The following is an 18926-nucleotide window of genomic DNA, read 5'->3' as shown; positions in this document are numbered from 1 at the left end:
TCAGATGTGTCCGCCGCAATGTCACAACCACGATTTTAAAATATATAAAAATAAAAAAATATCACAGATCGCCATTACTCAGAAAAATAAATTATTAATGAAAATGTCATAAATCTATTGCATTTTTTTCTTAACAAAAATATGTAGAAGAATACATATGAGCCTAAATTGTGGAAGAAGTTAGTTTTTTTTTTTTATATATGTTTTGGTGATATTTATTATAGCAAAAAGTAAAAATGATTGCTTTTCTTTCAAAATTGTCGCTTTTTTTTGTTTATAGCGTAAAAAAAAAAAAAAAAAACCAGGAGGTGATCAAATACCACCAAAAGAAAGCTCTATTTGTGAGAAAAAAAGGACGTCAACTTTGTTTGGGTGCAATGGCACAAAACTGCGCAATTGTCAGTTAAAGCGACGCAGTGCTGTATCGCGAAAAAGGGCCTTGGTCAGGAAGGGGGTAAATCCTTCCGAGGCTGAAGTGGTTAAAGTAGCACAGTACTGAAAAGCAGAAAAAAAAAAAACACTCTGGTCATGAAGGGTGTAAAACCTTTCTGGAGGTCAAGTGGTTAAAGTGGAACTTTAGTAAGAAAATTAAGTCCTGCTAGATCACATTAGGCTGGCCCCTTTTGCAGACATAGCTATGTAAAAACATTAAAAATAAATGTATATGCTGTTTATAATTCAGGAATACGCTGTCTCGCCCTGCTCTGCACATGCTCAGTTGCTTTCTATTTTTTGGCATTGTGCTGAATATCAGAACTTCTAGAGGCCCATCTGCTGTCAGCCTTTGATTTACTGCTGCTCAGGGGCTCTGGGCTTGAGCAAAATGGCAGCTTCCAAGCAAGAAGAAACAGGAGCAATGCTGGAGGCAATTTACAGCACACACTAATTTTGGTAGCATACTGTATTTATTAATGTGGAATGTATGTTCCACATTATTTTTTGCCAGGTTGATATGGGTACAATTCTGCTTTAACTGAACAAGCTGAAGACAAAACCTGAGGTTTTTAGTATATTTTCTCTTGAATAATATTATAAAACAAATTAAAACAGGCTAGTTTATGGAGAGTAAGGCTTAGTGTACACTGGACATTTTACAACCTCTGCTGAATTATTTAACTTTACAGATAGCAACCGACATTTAAAAACGTCCGTTATGCCGCGTTTGCGTTATTTTTATTTTTTTCAAAATAGTCAAAAATTAAAAACGCGGCTACATGCAAGTCAATGCGTTTACAATCCGTTACAGGCGTTTGTTTCAAATGCCTCTGAACTATCCCGAACCCATTTTTTTTTGCATTTCAAAAAATGCTTCTAAACTCAACTGCCTAGAAATGACTGTAAACCACCCTGTGTAGATGTACTGATAAGATAACAGAGGAGAGTTCAGGGGCAGCTGAAAAAAAAACACCCAACTGCTCCTAAATGTCCCTTTACCAGCAGTGTACAGGAAGCCTTAAAAAAAATTCACAGAACATTATTTATAATTAGAAGAATAAAAAGGCACAACTGCTTAAAAGATACAAGTCCATAAAGAACCGATACCAAATATAAATCGCATACAGCCAATTACTGTAATTAACAGAATGCAATTTCCTTGTTGATTATAATTGTTCATTTGGCAGAGACTGTCCACTGAGCATTTGCAAGAGATTAATAAGTGAGTCCTCTGAAGTTGGGTTCAGCCGATGATGGAAGGGCAATCTGATCATTTAACAGTTTATCAATGATATTAATTTCTGCGTCCCGTTTTTCAATTTCCCCGAAGGGCGTCCAGGACATGTCGTGCTGAAGTTTGTATGCAGCAATGAATTCATGTGGACAGCTCTTTCCCCAATCCTGTGCGGAAGAAGGAAAAATATTATTGCATTTATTGTGAAACGAAAGGCAATATTTTTTATATTAGACCCCCTGTCAGGTTATTGCTGTCTGTGCCCCCGGTTAGGGAGAATCGCCCTCTCCATTTGTCCTGTTAATGTCATCATAAAAAAAACAAAAAAAAAAAAAAAAAACAAATTCCACATTTTGGGTTGTCCTCAGAAAAGTAATAGAGGGGAAATCTTCCAATGGGGACACTAGTTCTGGTGGCCCCGGGGTTCCACAAGGAATCTTAATTTGCAAGTATTTCCTCTTACTTCCTGTTTGGCTATGGGACAGGAAGTGAAGGGAAATCTGAGCAATGGGACAAAGATAGGGGGGGGGGGATATGACAGGTTCTAACCCTTCCCTACTCTATCCAAAATGGAAAAAAAAAAAAAAAAAAAAAAAAAAAAAAAAAAAAAAAAGGGTTTGCCTATAGTTCTACTTAATTAAAAAAAAAATAATAATAAAAAAAAAAGTTAAGTTGAACTATAGGCAAACCTTTATTTTTTTTTTTTTTTTAAACTTAAATACATAATACTTGACTTGGATATAAAGGCAAGAATGCAATAGATTTAGACCCTCTGTCATGTTTTCATTGCAGTCTGTGATTTAGCCCCCAGTCACACTTCACTTGAAATTGTACAATTTCAAAGCCATATACATCGGTGCAGCTTTCAGGTGTGACTTGGCTGACATCTTTGTGATTTCATGCACATATGTCTATGCATGTCACACCTGAAATCAGCACCCTCCCATAAGGTCGAGGCTTCCTGGTTTTGACAGGCACCCGCTCCCCATTTCTGGGTCAATTTGTCATGGCGAATGAGACAGAAGTTCAAAGTCATAACTCTCTAACAATACCTAGATAACAGCTGTGAAAATGTAATGTAAAAAAAAAAAAAAAAAAGATATATATATATATATATATATATATATATATATATATATATATATATATATATATATATATATATATATATATATATATATATATATATATATATATACACATACACACACACATACATACATACACACACACACACACTATCTCACAAAAGTGAGTACACCCCTCACATTTTTGTAAATATTTTATTCTATCTTTTCATGTGACAACACTGAAGAAATGACACTTTGCTACAATGTAAAGTAGTGAGTGTACAGCTTGTATAAGGCCTCATACACACGGACGTTTTAAAAAACGGGCTGTAAAGCTAGAAACACCTGGGGAAAAAGCAGCCCCCCTTGCCAAAGCTCCCTTCCCAATGATGAGGGCATGTAGCCTGGTATGGTCCAGGAGGGGGCGCTAGCTTGCCCCCCACCCTTTCCTGAGCTGCCATTTGCATGATCCACTAAGGATCTGGTATGGATTTCAGGAGGGGGGCGGGAACACCATGCTTTTTTTCCTTTTGGAGTGGTGTTCACCCTCAATCTATACCACACCGAAGGATTTTTTTTTTTTTTTTTTTTCAATTTCCCCCTCAAAGCACAAGTCAGATTAGTTAATGATCCCGACTTCCATTCAAATCAATGGGCTGAAATCGTGCCCAAATTATTGGACCAAAATAGTGCAGGAGATTTTAAAAGTCAGACCAGATAAGACGGCTCTCATAGGGAACCACTGATTTTGACATGTCATATGACTTGTCTGACTGCTCTGGAAGTCAGTTCTTAACCTTTATAAGTCTGAGTTTACCCTTTGAGTCTTTCACAGCTGCTATATCTGCTACAGAGCTGTGACAAAGAGGGGAAGCAATACAGAGATCACAACAGCTTCTAAGAACCGCTGCTACTAAAAGGGATAGCAAAAGGAATGATATATTTTGCTTGAATATCAAACTAAAGGGGAACATGTGAGGGTAGAAATATAATATAGTATATATAGTATATAGTATAGTATAGTATAATATTCTGATGTTGGCTTCACTACCTAAAGAGTAAATGACTTGGACAAGCAATCCAACAGGTCAAGTCTAAACTGCCATCTATGCTTGCTTCAAGGGGTTGTAAAGGCAGAAGGGCTTTTGTCCTAATACATTCTATGCATTAAGATAAAAAGCCTTCCGTGTGCACCAGCCCCTCTAATACTTACCTGAGCCCCATCTCTGTACAGCACTGTCCACAAGTCCCTCGGCCGTCCGGGACTCTCCCTCTAACTTTTGGCTGAGACACAATAGCGGCGCTATTGGCCTCCGCTGCTGTCAATAAAAGTCAGTTAGCCAATCAGAGAGAGGGGGCGGGCCGAAACCTCAGCGTCATGTCTGAATGGAGCCGCTTGCTATGGGGGCACTCGACAGGAGGGAGTGGCCAAGAGCAACAAAGAGGGACCTGAGAAGAGGAGGATCTACTGCACAGAGCAGGCAAGTAAAACGTGTTTGTTATTTAATAAAAAAAATAAAGACTTTATGATCACTTGCAGGTAAGTGCCTGGCTATGGATGCTCTTTCTTCCCTCTTTCCTTTCTTTCTTAAAAAAAAAAAAAAAAAAAAAACGTGATGGCAGGAAATCAGCATGATGGCAGTGTGAACGTAGTTGTCGGGCACCCATAATCATGAGATGACAATCTCCCAATCTGGAAAAATTAGCCCACAATCTCCTCTTTTAAGGAAGCCCTAATCCCACTGGGAAGTGGAGAAGGATCATGACAACACCTGTCAGCCTAATACATCCCCTCCAAATAGAAGTAAACATGACACTCCAAGCCCAGTGTTTGTGAACCCAACACCAGAGCGCGATCTGACCATGCTTAATGATCTAGGAGTGGATTCTGAATGATTAAAAAAGGTGAAAGCCCCTCGATCTTACCTTTGGAGAGAGAATGGAAAAGTATCTCTGCCCACTTTCTCGTTCATACAAGTAATAGATATTCCCAGGTTTCTTTACCACATTGCACGCTGCGTGGTGTAAATCTGCATCTCTCTTGGCATCTTCCAATGCCTGCATACAATGAAGACAATTAATTGGGTAAGATGGAGTCTAATATACTTGGTGCTCAGTTCATAGAATATACAAGGCAAAATCTTCTGCAATCTATAAATAAATATGAAGCGGTGTTGTGAAGTACATCTGAACACTCTACATATACCTATAATGTCCTTCCTAATATAAAAAAATATTTGTTTAGATAGAGTGGAGAGGAATTAAAACAGCTGTCAAGTTTTTTTTGTTGTCTGTATCCATGCTAGAAAGATTCACCCTCTCCAATTGTCCCAGTGGCCCTTATCATAGAGTAAAAGGAAATCCACAGCCTCACAGGTGATTAGTGCAGCCCCGCAGGGGCAGTTACAAGCACCGATCCCCCTGTATAGCTTTTCTGACAGCTTCTTCTCCCCTTTTCCCTACCACGGCTGTCAGCTGCTTTATTGAAAGGCTATACAGGGGGATTGGTGCTTATAACTACCCCCGCCGCCACACCGATCACCCCTGTGTGTAACCCCAGCTCCCCGCTCACTCCCTCTGCCTCCTCCGTCCTTCTCCGGGTCCCCCACTGTGCTCCCCAGCTCCTCCTCCAGTCCCCCCCCCTTTCCAGATCTATCAGGATGGAGAGAGGAGGAAGGAGTTGATAAATCTGTCATTTACTGGCTCCTTCCTTTTTCTGAATGAACAGTGTTGGTGATCATTGACTCCGTCCATTCATAACTGAGCATCGTAAACTGTGTTTACAATGTCTCTGTTTCTCTCATCTCCAGTGCAGCTGAGGCTGCAGAGAAAATGACTGGGGAATCTCTATCCTCAGTTCCTTTCCCTGTCTCAAAGGGGAGATGTCAGGGGTCTGTTTAGACCCCTGATCTAACACCAACCTCCCCCAACAGGGCTGATAAACAAAGATAAACAAATACATAAAAAAACACCACGGACAATTCATAAAGCTAGACTAAACCCATAGATTTATTGTTTGCAAGAAAACAGTTTAATTTGATTGTGTCCTCAACTAAACTGTCAAACCATGAAATGGCTGGTGTCATAACATGTGCAGCACCATGGCAGTTGCAGTTCAAAACAGAAGAAGCTTCCTTGGCTGTAAAGGGTTTTCTTTACGCTTTAAGGCTGTGATATCGGCCTCTCCGAGTCCACACTCAGCCGTGCCCAAAAATGGAGAGTAACTAAGCATGTGCAGAGAAGGGTGATGCAGTGTATTGCTGGATTTTAACCACTTGCTTACTGGGCACTTAAACACCCTTCCTGACCAGACCAATTTTCAGCTTTTGGTGCTCTCACACTTTGAATGACAAATTACTCAGTCATGCAACACTGTACCCAAATGAATTTTGTGTCCTTTTTTTCCCCACAAATAGAGCTTTCTTTTGGTGGTATTTGATCACCTCTGGGGTTTTTATTTTTTGCGCTATAAATGAAAAAAGACCGAAAATTTTGAAAAAAAAAACGCATATTTCTTTGTTTCTGTGATAAAATTTTGCAAATTATAATTTTTTTTTCATAAATTTTTGGCCACAATTTATACTGCTACATGTCTTTGGTAAAAATAACCCAAATTAGTGGATATTATTTGGTCTTTGTGAAAGTTAGAGAGTCTACAAGCTGTGGTGCGAATCGCACAAAATTGATCACACCTGATGTACTGGTGGCCTATCTCATTTCTTGCGACCCGAACAAGTCAGGAAAGTACAAATACCCCCCAAATGACCCCTTTTTTGAAAGTAGACATTCCAAGGTATTTACTAAGATGCATGGTGAGGTTTTTGATGTTGTCATCTTTTTCCCACAATTCTTTGCAAAATGAAGATTTTTTTTTTTTTTTTCTCACAAAATTTTCAATGTAATAGGTTATTTCTCTCACATGGCATGTGTATACCACAAATGACACCCCAAAATACGTTCTGCTACTCCTTCTGAGTATTACGATACCAAATGTGTGAGACTTTTACACAGCCTGACCACATACAGAGGCCCAATATTGAAATAGCACCATCAGGCGTTCTAGGAGCATAAATTACACATCTTATTTCTCAACCACCCATTACAGTTTTGAAGGCCCTGGAGCACCAGGACAATGGAAATGCCCACAAAGTGACGACACGTGGCACTGACAGATGGCACTGGAGGCAGATGGGGCTGGCAGATGGGGCTGGCAGATGGGGCTGGCAGATGGGGCTGGCAGATGGGGCTGGGGCTGGCACTGGCAGATGGTGCTGGCTATTTGCTCTGGCTAATTGCTCTGGCAAATGGGGCTGGCAGATGGCACTGCGGCTGGCAGATGGCGCTGGCAGGTGGCGGCACTGGGGCTGGCGGATGGCACTGGGGCTGGCGGATGGCAGGTGGCACTGGCAGGTGGCACTGGGGCTGACGGCACTGGGGCTGACGGCACTGGCAGGTGGCACTAGCAAGTGGCACTGGCGGCACCGGTGGTGGCACTGGCATGTGGCACTGGCACTGGGGCTGACGGATGGCACTGACGCTGGCAGGTGGCACTAACGGCACTGGGGCTGACGGCACTGGCGGCACTGGGGCTGACGGGCGGCACTGGGGCTGACGGGCGGCACTGGGGCTGACGGGCGGCACTGGGGCTGGCAGGTGGCACTGGCAGATGGCACTGGTCTGACAAATGGCACTGGCACTGGGGCTGACAGATGGCACTGGGGCTGAGACTGGCACTGGGGCTGCACTGGGGCTGACACTTAGATCGCTCTCCCTCCTCACACGCTGTCTCTGTGTGAGGAGGGAGAGACACGGCAATGGGAGATGATCTCATATGTTTACATATGAGATCATCTCCCATTGGCAGCTGCGATCGCGCTGTGAACGGCCGCTATGATTGGCCGTTCACGGCGATCTGTATTTGCCTGTCTCCGGGAGACACGGCAAATACAATACTTCCGCGATGCGCGCCCCCAGGGGCGCGCATTGCGGAAGTAAACACCAGGCCGTCCAGGGACGGCCAGGCGAAGGAAGCCGCCCGCTCTAAGGCCGTCATTCGGCCATAGGGCGGGTGGGAAGCGGTTAAACAGTATAGGGGCTTTTTTTTTTTTTTACATAACTATACCTGCAAAAGGGGCCAGCCTGAAGAGATCTAGCAGGACTTAATTTTCTGTTGGCAGTTATGATGTCATTGGATTCAACAGTAGATAAACGTCATGAACTATCCAAAAGCCTGAAAACAAAAGTTTACAATGGCCATTTGTGGGTCCTAGCCATTGTGTGTTTACACAGCCTTGTAAAGACTACCTTAAAATGAACCTGGCCTTGCAGGGCATCGAAAGAGGTTTTCCCCCCTTTCACTGAACATATCCACTTTTCCTTTGTACCCTCACAGTGATGTAAATGTACTTACTGCTTCTTCCCAAAGACCCGATTTATCATATTTTTTTCAGGGTTACTCTACACTAACTCACAATGCACTGGACAACTGCCAAGCACCAAAGATGTCGCATAGGGCCAAGGGTAGAATTCATATCACACTGATAGCAGGGGAAAAAAAACAAACAAACAGATGGGTTAGAATCCTCCCTTACGCCATCCAAAAACGAAATAAAACATTTTGCCTTTAAAGTCTCTATGAATCCTAACAATGAACCTCTTATTCGCTCCTTTTTCGGTCTGTTAACTAAACCGCTACAGCGGATGACTATTTGTAGCAGTCCAATTTGAAGTTACCCTTTAAATTCAGGTTAAACACAAACTGTCTACAGCAGTGGTCATCGACCCTGTCCTCAGGGCCCACTAACAGGCCAGGTTTTATATATTACCTCAGGGAGATGCAGACTAGAATACTGCAATCACTGAGCCTCAAATGATATCACCTGTGATGTATTTCAGTTATCTTGCAAACCTGGCCTGTTAGTGGGCCCTGAGAACAGGGTTGAAGACCACTGGTCTACAGTACACGTCCGGTACTTACCTTCCTCGCTTGTTCTTGTAACACCCGGATCTGCTCCGCTATCACCGTCAGCTTGTTGCAGGCGTTTGCTCTTATGAAATCATCAGCCTAGAGGTGACAAAATAATGACTTATTTATTATTAATATTATTAATAGCATTAACATCACAATATATCATGTGCAGTGATGATATCTGTAGCTGCTGATGGACCTCGTAGAAAATGTCAGATGGATTGTACTTTTCTCTCATTGGACCATGATCATCTGCAGGCAGTTCTTATTCCTGCCAAGCCATCGCACTATTCGTTTTTTTTTGTTTTTTTTTCGTTCAACCCCGCAGGTTGAATGAAAAAAAAAAAACCTGACAGCTCTGGTCGCAGTTTCTGTATTAACCATACAAGGTTAGTCCAGCGATCTCCCCATCACTGAGCTGTTGTATTCTGACAGGGGACCCAAACCAGAACACACCAATCAGCGCTCTCTGCCATTGGCTGAGAGCACAGATTGGGAGTCAATCGGCTGCTGGTTTTCCAGCATGCACATCAGACAGAAGCCAGTGAAATGGCTGGCTTCTGTTGGACAGACCGATATACGCACGAGCAAAATGTCAGCCTTTTTTTTTTTTTTACATGTTTTCGAACAATCTACCCGTGTTTGCATGGGGCTTAAAAGTGTGTGCAATTCAATTTACATTTCACCATTGGGGATGAAGCACCCGGTCTTTGGGTGACAGCTGCCTACGGTTGCTATGGCCTCTCCGGAAGGGCTCAGCCATGGGTGGAACAATTTCTGTACAAAGCACTGTATTAGAAGCTTATTTGCATGTAATCTAAACTCTTACCCTAAGATTAGGCCTATATTATAAACATGCATGTACAGCTGATAATAGCAAACATAATTATACTCCTGTCACTCTAACAACTAATAGACGGTTCCATCTCCTAACCAGCTGCTCATGTTTATGAGGCATCGAACCTCGATCTATACCCAAATTTGTTTTTATATTGTCCCTGTGTTTGATTTTCTTTTGGTTTCCTATTACAATCCACAATTATACAGGCATGTTAATAGGTTTACACCCAAATATTGGCCTTGGTGTGTATGAAAGTGGCAGAGGCTTAAAATATGGAGAAGTATGTGAATAGGCACTCTACTCACAAGTGTTGAAATCGGCTAAATATATGCATCAGAAACAAAAAAGGTGTGTGAACCGGCACTAAGACTTTATACTTGCATGCTGCGGATTCCGCACTGCATCCAAATCGCACCACGTTCATGCGAACCACTTCAGATCCGATCCTGCAAATCAACTGCGTTTTGTGAACCAATTTTGGGGTGTCACTAACGTACACACCGTACGTTAATGACACCCCAAAATTGGTTCGCAAAACGCAGTCGATTTGCAGAATCAGATCGCATGGGCGTGAACAAAAAAAGGGCCCTGCACATTAATTGGTGTGGATTCAGTGCGATTTAAGCCATAGAGAATAATGTCTCAAATCACACTGCTGAAAAATCGCATGTGTTATGAACAGGAATGTGGTGCAATTCCCATTTATTATCGCATGCGTTTCTTGCTCCGCATAATGTGAACTAGGGGTGCAAGGGATCATCACCGATCCGTGATCCAAGCGGGATTGGCACACGCTTCGATCTCGGCCTTAGGAAAGGCCACGGCTTCGGCCTAGTTCCGAAGCAGCAGCCATCTTGGTGCACAATGATGCGGGGGGGGGGGGGTTGGGGGGGACAGGAAGTGGCATAGATACCTGCAGATATCTATGCCCAGAAGTGGGTGCAAATACCTGTATTATACAGGTATCTGCACAACACACCGGAGGGGCGGGAGGGTTCCAAAAAGCGGAAGTTCCTTTTTTTTGTGTGAACCTCTGCTTTAACTTTATAAATAAGCCCCCAGATTCTTAGCAGAGGTAAATTCTTTGTTCATGACTTGGACAGACTTCATTCTTTAGTGGTCATACTATCATCTACAATCGCTGATTAGGAGTTGATGACACCCATTTATACATCGATATCCTGGAATCTATTCTGACACTATCACTCAAAAAAACAACATTCTGACCTTTTGCACCTGCTGGGCCAATTCCACGAGGTTGGAAGGGTCTCCTATGCGATTGGTTTGATAGGTACTGACCAGCTGGACCCCCGAAGGGTTCGATCTGCTTTCCACCAAGGTCACTGAAACATAAAAGATCAAATAAGTTTACAGTAATAAGTGACAGCATAAAAAAATAAAAAATAAAAGTGCAAGTTAAAGGGAACCAAGAACTACAAGATGTCTGCCACAATGGTTGACAGTACTTTTAGTTCATTCATTCAGAAAACTCAATGAATGAAGTGGCTGTGTGGGCAGAGACTTGCATGGCTGCGCCGTATTTGAATTGTGACAGTGGGTGCAGGGATAAGATCCCCCGCCTGCTGTCACATTGGGGGTGCTGGCAGAGGTGCTTTAGTAACATGTTACACCATGGGTGTAACATGTTACTAAACACTAGCAACCCCCCCCCCCCCCCTCCATTCCATAGCTCTCCCTCTGTCTTATCTCACTAACTCTTCTGTTGTCTTTATTGCCATTGATTTGTATGTGGTTTTTTTTCTCTTCTTTCCCTCAGAGGTGTTTTTTTTTTTGTTTTTTTGTTTTTTACATTCTGCTTAAAAATTTGTAAATCAGTACTGCTTGGACCTTGAAGAAGGGGACATACCCCGAAAGCTTGTCCTGAAAAATTGTATGTTAGTGCAAATAAAAAAAAAAGTATCACGGACAGTACTCAATTTTCTAGGACTACAATATAAAATGCCAAATTTTCATGCAAAATAATTGTACCGCTTTTAGCACCTAAAATCCGAAATAATCATACCGCCAGGGAGGCTAAAGAAGAAGAAATGTGCGCTGCATTTGGAGATTTCATAATTTGCCACGTCATGAATGTTAATTCTCCATTACGAACGCTTCTGGCTCGTCCCTGGACTTGTGTACACATGCTCAGAAAATCCGACAACACACATTTGTTCGCAGAAAATTTTAAAATCTACTAGCTGCCAACATTTGTCCGCGGAAAATCTGCCAACAATTGTCCGATGGAGCGTACACACGGTTGGATTTTCCGCCAACAGCCTGTCATCACACAATTCCCATCAGAAAATCACATCGTGCGTACGCGGCTTAACACTGGGTGGCACGCACAACAGCTAGATACCTCCATATGCAAGAGGCCTTAAAAGCAGAGGACCTATATTGACCCATTCACACCACTACGCTACTGGTGGAGAGGACATTTCTAAATGAATATAAATGCATGTCATGATTTTTATTTTTTCTCTTTTTTAATGGTGCCATTCACACTGTACATTTAGGTAGTCAGGTTAGCTGTATTTAGAGAAAATGGAATTCTGTGCATCCCGGGGTAGATAGGATACTTTAACCATTTGCTAACCGCATAATGTCAATATACGGTGGCAAAGTGTCTCTCCTGTGTTGGATAATGTACCTACTACATGATCTGGTCAACTCTGGGTAGGGGCCGTGCATGCGTGCCATCAGCTTGTTCTGTGGTTATACACAGCGCAAGCTGATCAGCAGGTGCCGGCGGACATCCATTGAATGGGAAGGAGACAGGCAGGACAGATCTCTGCATATGCAAACAATGCAGAGCTCTGTCCTGTCAGTGGGGATGTGCTGGATTTTGTTTCCCTGCAAAGCAGGTGAAAAAAATCCAGCACATTCCTTAAAGCGACACTAAAGCTTTGTTTTGTTTTTTTACCTCCACTGTGCAGCTCAATTACCACAGAGTGGCCCCAATCATCATCTTCTGGGTTCCCACAGCGGCACTCACTGCTCCTCCCCACATTAGATAACCCCCTAGGAGAAGCGCTCTTTTGAGGGGGTTGCCTTGCGGACGCGCTCCTGAGTCATTCATCATCCATAGAAGCCGAATGTATGACTTGGCCCTGCCCCCCGGGTCAATGGATTTGATTGACAGCAGCGGGAGCCAATGGCTGGGCTGCTATCAATCCATCCAATCAGGACCTGCGACACCGGCTTTTGATGGTGTGCTCGTCCCCGGGATGAGATAGAGGGGGTACAGGTAAGTAAAACGGGGGGCTGCATTATTACAGGAGGTTTTAATCCCATTAATGAAAGCACCATATAGTACACACAAAAACACTGGTTAGGCACACATTTAACCCTTTGAACACCCTAGATGTTTACCCCTTCCCAGTCACTGTCATTAGTACAGTGACAGTGTATATTTTAAGCACTGAGCACGGTATTAGTGTCACCGCTATTACTAGTATAAAAAATAAAAAGAAATTCCAGTATATATACACCATAGTTTGTAGACGCGATAACATCCATGCAAACCAATCAATATACGCTTATTGGGATTTTTTTTACCAAAAATATGTAGCAGAATACATATTGGCCTAAATTGATGAAGAATTTTGATTGTTTACCTTTTTTTGGGATATGTTTTATAGCAGAAAGTAAAAAATATTGTTTGTATTTCAAAATTGTCGGTCTTTTTTCACTTATATAATAAAAAACCCAGTGGTGATCAAATACCACCAAAAGAAAGCCATACTTGCGAGGAAGTGCTGCATGACCGTGTAATTGTCAGTTAAAGTAACGCAGTGCCAAGAAGCAAAAAAATGGCCTGGTCATGAAAGGGGGTAAATCTTCCAGGGGGTCAAGTGGTTTAAAGTGGAAGTAAACTCCCCTATCGTTTTCAGCCAAAGAAGCTGCCATCTTTGCCTCTGTTTAATCTTCAACTGCTATGGTGCGGCACCAGCCATTGGATGGTTTGATAGTTTGGCTGAGAGCACAGCCAATGTGCAGTTAGCATTCCCGGCATGCCTTTTTTTTTTTTAACTGTTTAAATCGATAGGTTTACTTCCACTTTAAAAGCAGCTAACTGTGCCTAAACCTGCCTTAAGCCTAGGTTTACATTTGTGCGGGTCGGGAATCTGTACATTTGTGCACACGATCCTGACCAGCAGGCAAAACGCACTGCTCTTTACCAGACGAGCAGGAGTGCCATTAACCACTTGCTTCCTGGGCACTTTTACCCCATTCCTGCCCAGGCCAATTTTCAGCGCTGTCACACTTTGAATGACAATAGCACAGTCATGCACCACTATACCCAAATTACATTTTTATCTTTTTTTTTTTTTTTAAACACAAATAGAGCTTTCTTTTGGTGGTAATTAATCACTGCTGTTTTTTTTTTGCTAAACAAGCAAAAACACAGAAAATGTAATAATATATGTTATAATATTTTGCAAACAGGTATTTTTCTCTTTCACTGATGTGCACTGATATCTGGCACCAATGGGCACTGACTGGCAACACTGGTGAGCACTGTTGGGACTGCACTGATTATCAGTGTCGGTATCCCTTTATCACAAGGCAGTTATCAGCTCTCCTCTCCTCACGCTGTCAGCATGAGGAAAGAAAACCTGATAACCGGCTTGTGTTTATATCAGTGATCAGTTGCCATTGGACACAGCTAATCACATGGTAAAGGGCTTCTGTGATTGGCCCTTTACCCTGATCTGTGATCAACTGCTCCCCCCTCCCACACCTCATACTTCCCTGAGCCCAATCTCAATCCAGATGCACACAAGAGCGGCGGCTCTCTCCCAACTCATTAGCTCAGAAGCAGCAGTGGGAGCCATTGGCTCCTGCTGCTGTCAATTACAGCCCGTGAGTTGGGCGTGGGGCCGAGCCACATTCTGTGTGTCTATGGACACACAGAGCGGGGCTCAGAGGCGAGCACACAGGAGTGCCCCCATAGTAAGCAGCTTGCTATGGGGGCACTCACTGGGGGGGGCTGGAGCCTGGAGCGCTAGCGGGGGACCCAAGAAGAGGAGGATTGGGGCTGCTCTGTGCAAAACCATTACTCAGAGCTGGCAAGTATAACATGTTATTTAAAAAAAAAAATAATAATCCTTTACAATTTACTTTTATGGCATCTCCACACATTGCCAAATGACGGCTACAGCGCGGACCTGCATTGCCGGGACCACGTCTATTGATGTCGTCCCGTGCACAAGTGTCCTGCACAGCACACCCTGTGATCAGCGAGTCTATGAGACTTGGGTGATCACAGATCGGAGTAAGGGGTTGATCCCCTTAACACGTGATCAGCTGTCAGCCAATTAAAGTTGATCATGTGATGTCAACACAGCCGGTAAATCGGGAAAAAAAAGCCAATCACCGGCGGCAGTGAGAGGGACTTCAGTGCCCCAGCTCCTCAGTGCCCACCTGTGCCCCATACAAGTCCCACCTACCAGTGCCCACTATTGCCATTTATCAGTGCCCCTGATCAGTGACATCTTATCAGTGGCCATCAGTGCCGCCTTATCTGTGCCCATCACTACCAACTTATCTGTCCCCATCAGTGCAGCCTATCAGTGCCCACCAGTGTAGCCTCATCAGTGCATATCAATACCCCAGCTTCTCAGTGCCCACCTGTGCCCCCTACAAGTTCCGCCTACCAGTGCCCACCAGCGCCACCTGTCAGTGACCACAGTGCCACCCATCAGTGCCATCAATGCCGCCTTATCTGTCCCAATCAGTGCAGCCTCATCAGTGCATATCAATGCCCCAGCTCCTCAGTGCCCACTACAAGTGCCGCCTACCAGTCCCCACCAGCGCCACCTACCAGTGCCCATCCGTGCCACCCATCAGTGCCGCCTTATCTGTGCCCATCAATACCGACTTATCTGTCCCCATCAGTGCAGCCTCACATCAGTGCATATCAATGAAGCAGAAAAATTACCCATTTGCAAAATTTTATAATTTTATTTATTTATTTTTTCAAAAATTTCTGTCTTTTTTTTGTTTGTTTATCAAAAAATAAAAACCCAAGCTGTGATTAAATACCACCAAAAGAAAGCTCTATTTGTGGGAAAAAAATGATAAAAATGTAATTTGGGTACAGTGTTGTATGTCCGCACAATTGTCATTGAAAATGCGTCCGCGCCAAAAGCTGAAAATTGGTCTGGGCAGGGGAGGGGGGGAGGGGGGGGTGTTTAAGTGCCCAGTAAGAAAGCGGTTAAATAAGGGGTAGGGACTTCTTTCCCCACATTTCTGGTGAGTACAGCAAACCATATAAATGAAAGGGCTGCTGTACTCCCAACGTGCATATACATAAGTATGATCCTAACCTTGCACAGGCACCTCTCAATACAGGAAAAAAGGGACCTGGGAAGAAAAAAGTAAACGCTTCCCGACTGCCATTCCTACGTTTAGCTTTTCTAAATGCAGAATGCCAGAGGCCTCACAAACGCTTCACTGCGCACGGTACTGTAACATAATACCATGGTATAATGCGGTGCATTGACTTGGAATGACACGCCAAAGCCCTTCCCCAGCACACTGCAACAAACCCTAATCTACTCCTGGACATTGCATTGGGCTGCCAAAAATGTTGCATGCGTTATTTTTGGTGCGTTAGGTAGCTGCTTCGCTAGGGTTGCCACTTAATCCCTTTAAACCTGAACACATATGAATTACACAGGTTCTGAGGGTAATTTAATGCAGATAAGGCAACAAGTGAGTTTAATTACCACTTTAATCAGCCACAGAACCTGTGTAATTCATATGTGTTCAGGGTTAAAGGGATGAGGTGGCAACCCTACGCTTCGCATGGATGCGCTGCCTTTATACAATGCATGTGAGCCCACGCATGTTAAAAGCACCACAGCAGACCTGGCTGGTGTCACTGAGCTCTAGGGATGAGCTCAGGCGTGTTCGCATGGAACACGTGCAGAGCCTGCCAGGAAGTCGGTGCAGAGCAGCGCTAATCACAGGCAGCGAGACATTGCCCGATCTCTGCAGCCACACATTGGGGCAATGTCTCACTGCCTGTGATTAGCGCAGAGTTGCGCCGACTTCCTGGCGGGCTCTGCACGTGTTCCATGTGAACACGCCTGAGCTCATCCCTACTGAGCTCTAAAGCATGACATGCAGTTGCTCCTAGCAACCAGACCTCACCTTACTGCAGTCCAGTCAATAAAGCACATTCTGATTGGTTGTTAGGTGAAGCTACACTCTCTGTGTGTCATTACAGAGGAATGAATGACAGTCTTTCAGGACAATGACAGAGGAGGCTCCATACTTCACCTGTAGTAATCTGCCCTTTGTGGCTCTTCTCCATGATCCCCTCTGATACACAGCCCGCACCTTCCAAATCTTCTACTCCAACACGCGTGCACACAGGTGAGGTTACAAAACAGCTGTAATACTGCCTATGTCTCTAGCACTTACACAACCGGCAGCCATCTTTGTTTAGGGCAAAAGTTTCATTGTCCCCTCTGCTGTTTATTATTTTGTTGCTTTCTATTGAGATTAACGTTCAATGTCTAAATATGAGTAGCAAGGGCTCCTCTGACTGTTGTTTTCATAACCTGACACTAGCTGATTGGTGATATAACATTCAATTCGCCAGTATTAAAAATGGCTTCTCCTGAGAGGACACGTGAGCTGGAGTCTGTCACATGGTTATCACATGACCAGTGCTGTAGCGTGGATCCTCAGTGTAGAGGAGTTGGTGTGACTGTTCTATCGCTGTCTGGTGCTGTGGAACTACAAGTCACAGCATACCTTGTCTAGCAGAAACCTTTTGTAGGCTCATATGGGTGAACATTTTTTCTGAATAGAAGTTTGCAGATAGGCATAGCGCCCAACTGTCCCTGATTTGCAGCAGTGTCCCTCTATCCCTCTTTCCTCCTCATTTGTGCCTCATTTCTGATCTATATAGTTGTATATAAAATTCACTTTTTATCTTTGAAAAAGTGTTTCCCAGCGCTAAACCTTTCATCCAATTCCTAAATTGTTGCATTCGTAAATTTTAAAAGCCAATATAAAGGAATGAGTGGCAAAAAAAAAAGTCCCTTGTGGATTTGATTAACTTTTTTGGGGGTTAATTCTCCTTTTAGGGGGCATGTCCTATGCCTACATACATTTTCTAGTAGATGTTCCTCATTCCCGACTGAAAATGTTAGTCGGTATGGATAGGGCTTAATAATTTAAGTTGCCACCTCATCCATTTAACGACTTGCCTACCGGGCACTTTCAACCCTGTCCTGTCCAGACCAATTTTCAGCTTTCAGTGCTGTCGTACTTTGACAATTGTGCGGTCATACCAGGGGCGGACTGACCAGTCGGTCACTCAGGCGCCGCCCGAGGTCGTTAGGGGCCCGGTCTCGGCCACATGAGAGGCCACTTGAAGCGGCTGTGCCCGTATCACATGCCGCAATCATGCCGATTACAATACGGCGCGCTGCTCCCCGCCGGCCCCTCCTTCTCTCCCGTCCGTCCCAGGTGATGTCACGACGCATACAGTACAAGCACCTGGGACGGACGGGAGGGAAGGAGGGGCCGGCGGGGAGCAGCGCGGAGTTAGCCGTATTGTAATCGGCATGAGATACGGGCACAGCAGAAGAGTGCAGGGGCCGGCGGGGAGCTGCGCCGTTAAAAGTATTATCGGCATCCGCCGGTAAGTGAAGCCTGGGCCTGCCACAAGTGATGGGGGGGTGGCGGATCCCCCCAACCCAGTGTCCCCCCTGTGTGTGTATCCTCCCCGTGTGTGTGTCCTCCCCGTGTGTGTGTCCTCCCCTGTGTGTGTGTCCTCCCCTGTGTGTGTGTGTGTGTGCAGGGGCGGACTGACCAGTCGGTCACTCGGGCGCCACCCGAGGGCACCGAGGTCATTAGGGGCCCGGTCTCGGCCACATTAGAGGCCACTTGAAGCGGCTGTGCCTGTATCACATGCCGCGATCATGCCGATTACAATACGGCATGCTGCTCCCCGCCGGCCCCTCCTTCCCTCCCGTCCATCCCAGGTGATGTCACAACGCATACAGTACAAGCACCTGGGACGGACGGGAGGGAAGGAGGGGCTGGCGGGGAGCAGCGCGGAGTTAGCCGTATTGTAATCGCCATGAGATACGGGCACAGCAGAAGAGTGCAGGGGCCGGCGGGGAGCTGCGCCGTTAAAAGTATTATCGGCATCCGCCGGTAAGTGAAGCCTGGGCCTGCCACAAGTGATGGGGGGGTGGCGGTACAGATGCATGGGGCCCCAGATCCCCCCAACCCAGTGTCCCCCCTGTGTGTGTGTCCTCCCCGTGTGTGTGTCCTCCCCGTGTGTGTGTCCTCCCCGTGTGTGTGTCCTCCCCTGTGTGTGTCCTCCCCTGTGTGTGTGTGTGTGTC

General features: G+C 44.6%; 1 protein-coding gene across 1 annotated transcript; it reads right to left on the bottom strand.

Moving 5' to 3' along the window:
- Positions 1-886: 886 nt before the first annotated feature.
- CUNH1orf50 (chromosome unknown C1orf50 homolog) lies at positions 887-17011 on the bottom strand. The gene is made up of 5 exons (XM_077457930.1): positions 16842-17011; positions 10776-10891; positions 8717-8803; positions 4666-4797; positions 887-1836 (listed from the first exon to the last, which is right to left on the bottom strand). Exons 1-5 carry the CDS (start codon positions 16873-16875, stop codon positions 1651-1653), a joined length of 555 nt encoding a protein of 184 aa, XP_077314056.1. The 5' UTR covers positions 16876-17011; the 3' UTR covers positions 887-1650.
- Positions 17012-18926: the final 1915 nt, after the last annotated feature.

Source organism: Lithobates pipiens, unplaced genomic scaffold, assembly GCF_037356315.1.
Source record: "Lithobates pipiens isolate NorthernLeopardFrog02 unplaced genomic scaffold, aLitPip1_a1.2 Scaffold_27, whole genome shotgun sequence".
In the NCBI taxonomy this organism is placed as follows: Eukaryota; Metazoa; Chordata; class Amphibia; order Anura; family Ranidae; genus Lithobates; species Lithobates pipiens.
This window is presented reverse-complemented; position numbering and strand designations above follow the sequence as displayed.

Coding starts and splice junctions, on each gene's coding strand:
- CUNH1orf50 (XM_077457930.1), bottom strand. CDS start 16,875: ATGGAGAAGAGCCACAAAGGGCAGATTACTACAG. Junction 8,804..10,775: donor TGGCCCAGCAGGTGCAAAAG/GTCAGAATGTTG, acceptor TGTCACCTCTAG/GCTGATGATTTCATAAGAGC. Junction 4,798..8,716: donor TACAAGAACAAGCGAGGAAG/GTAAGTACCGGA, acceptor CATTGTATGCAG/GCATTGGAAGATGCCAAGAG.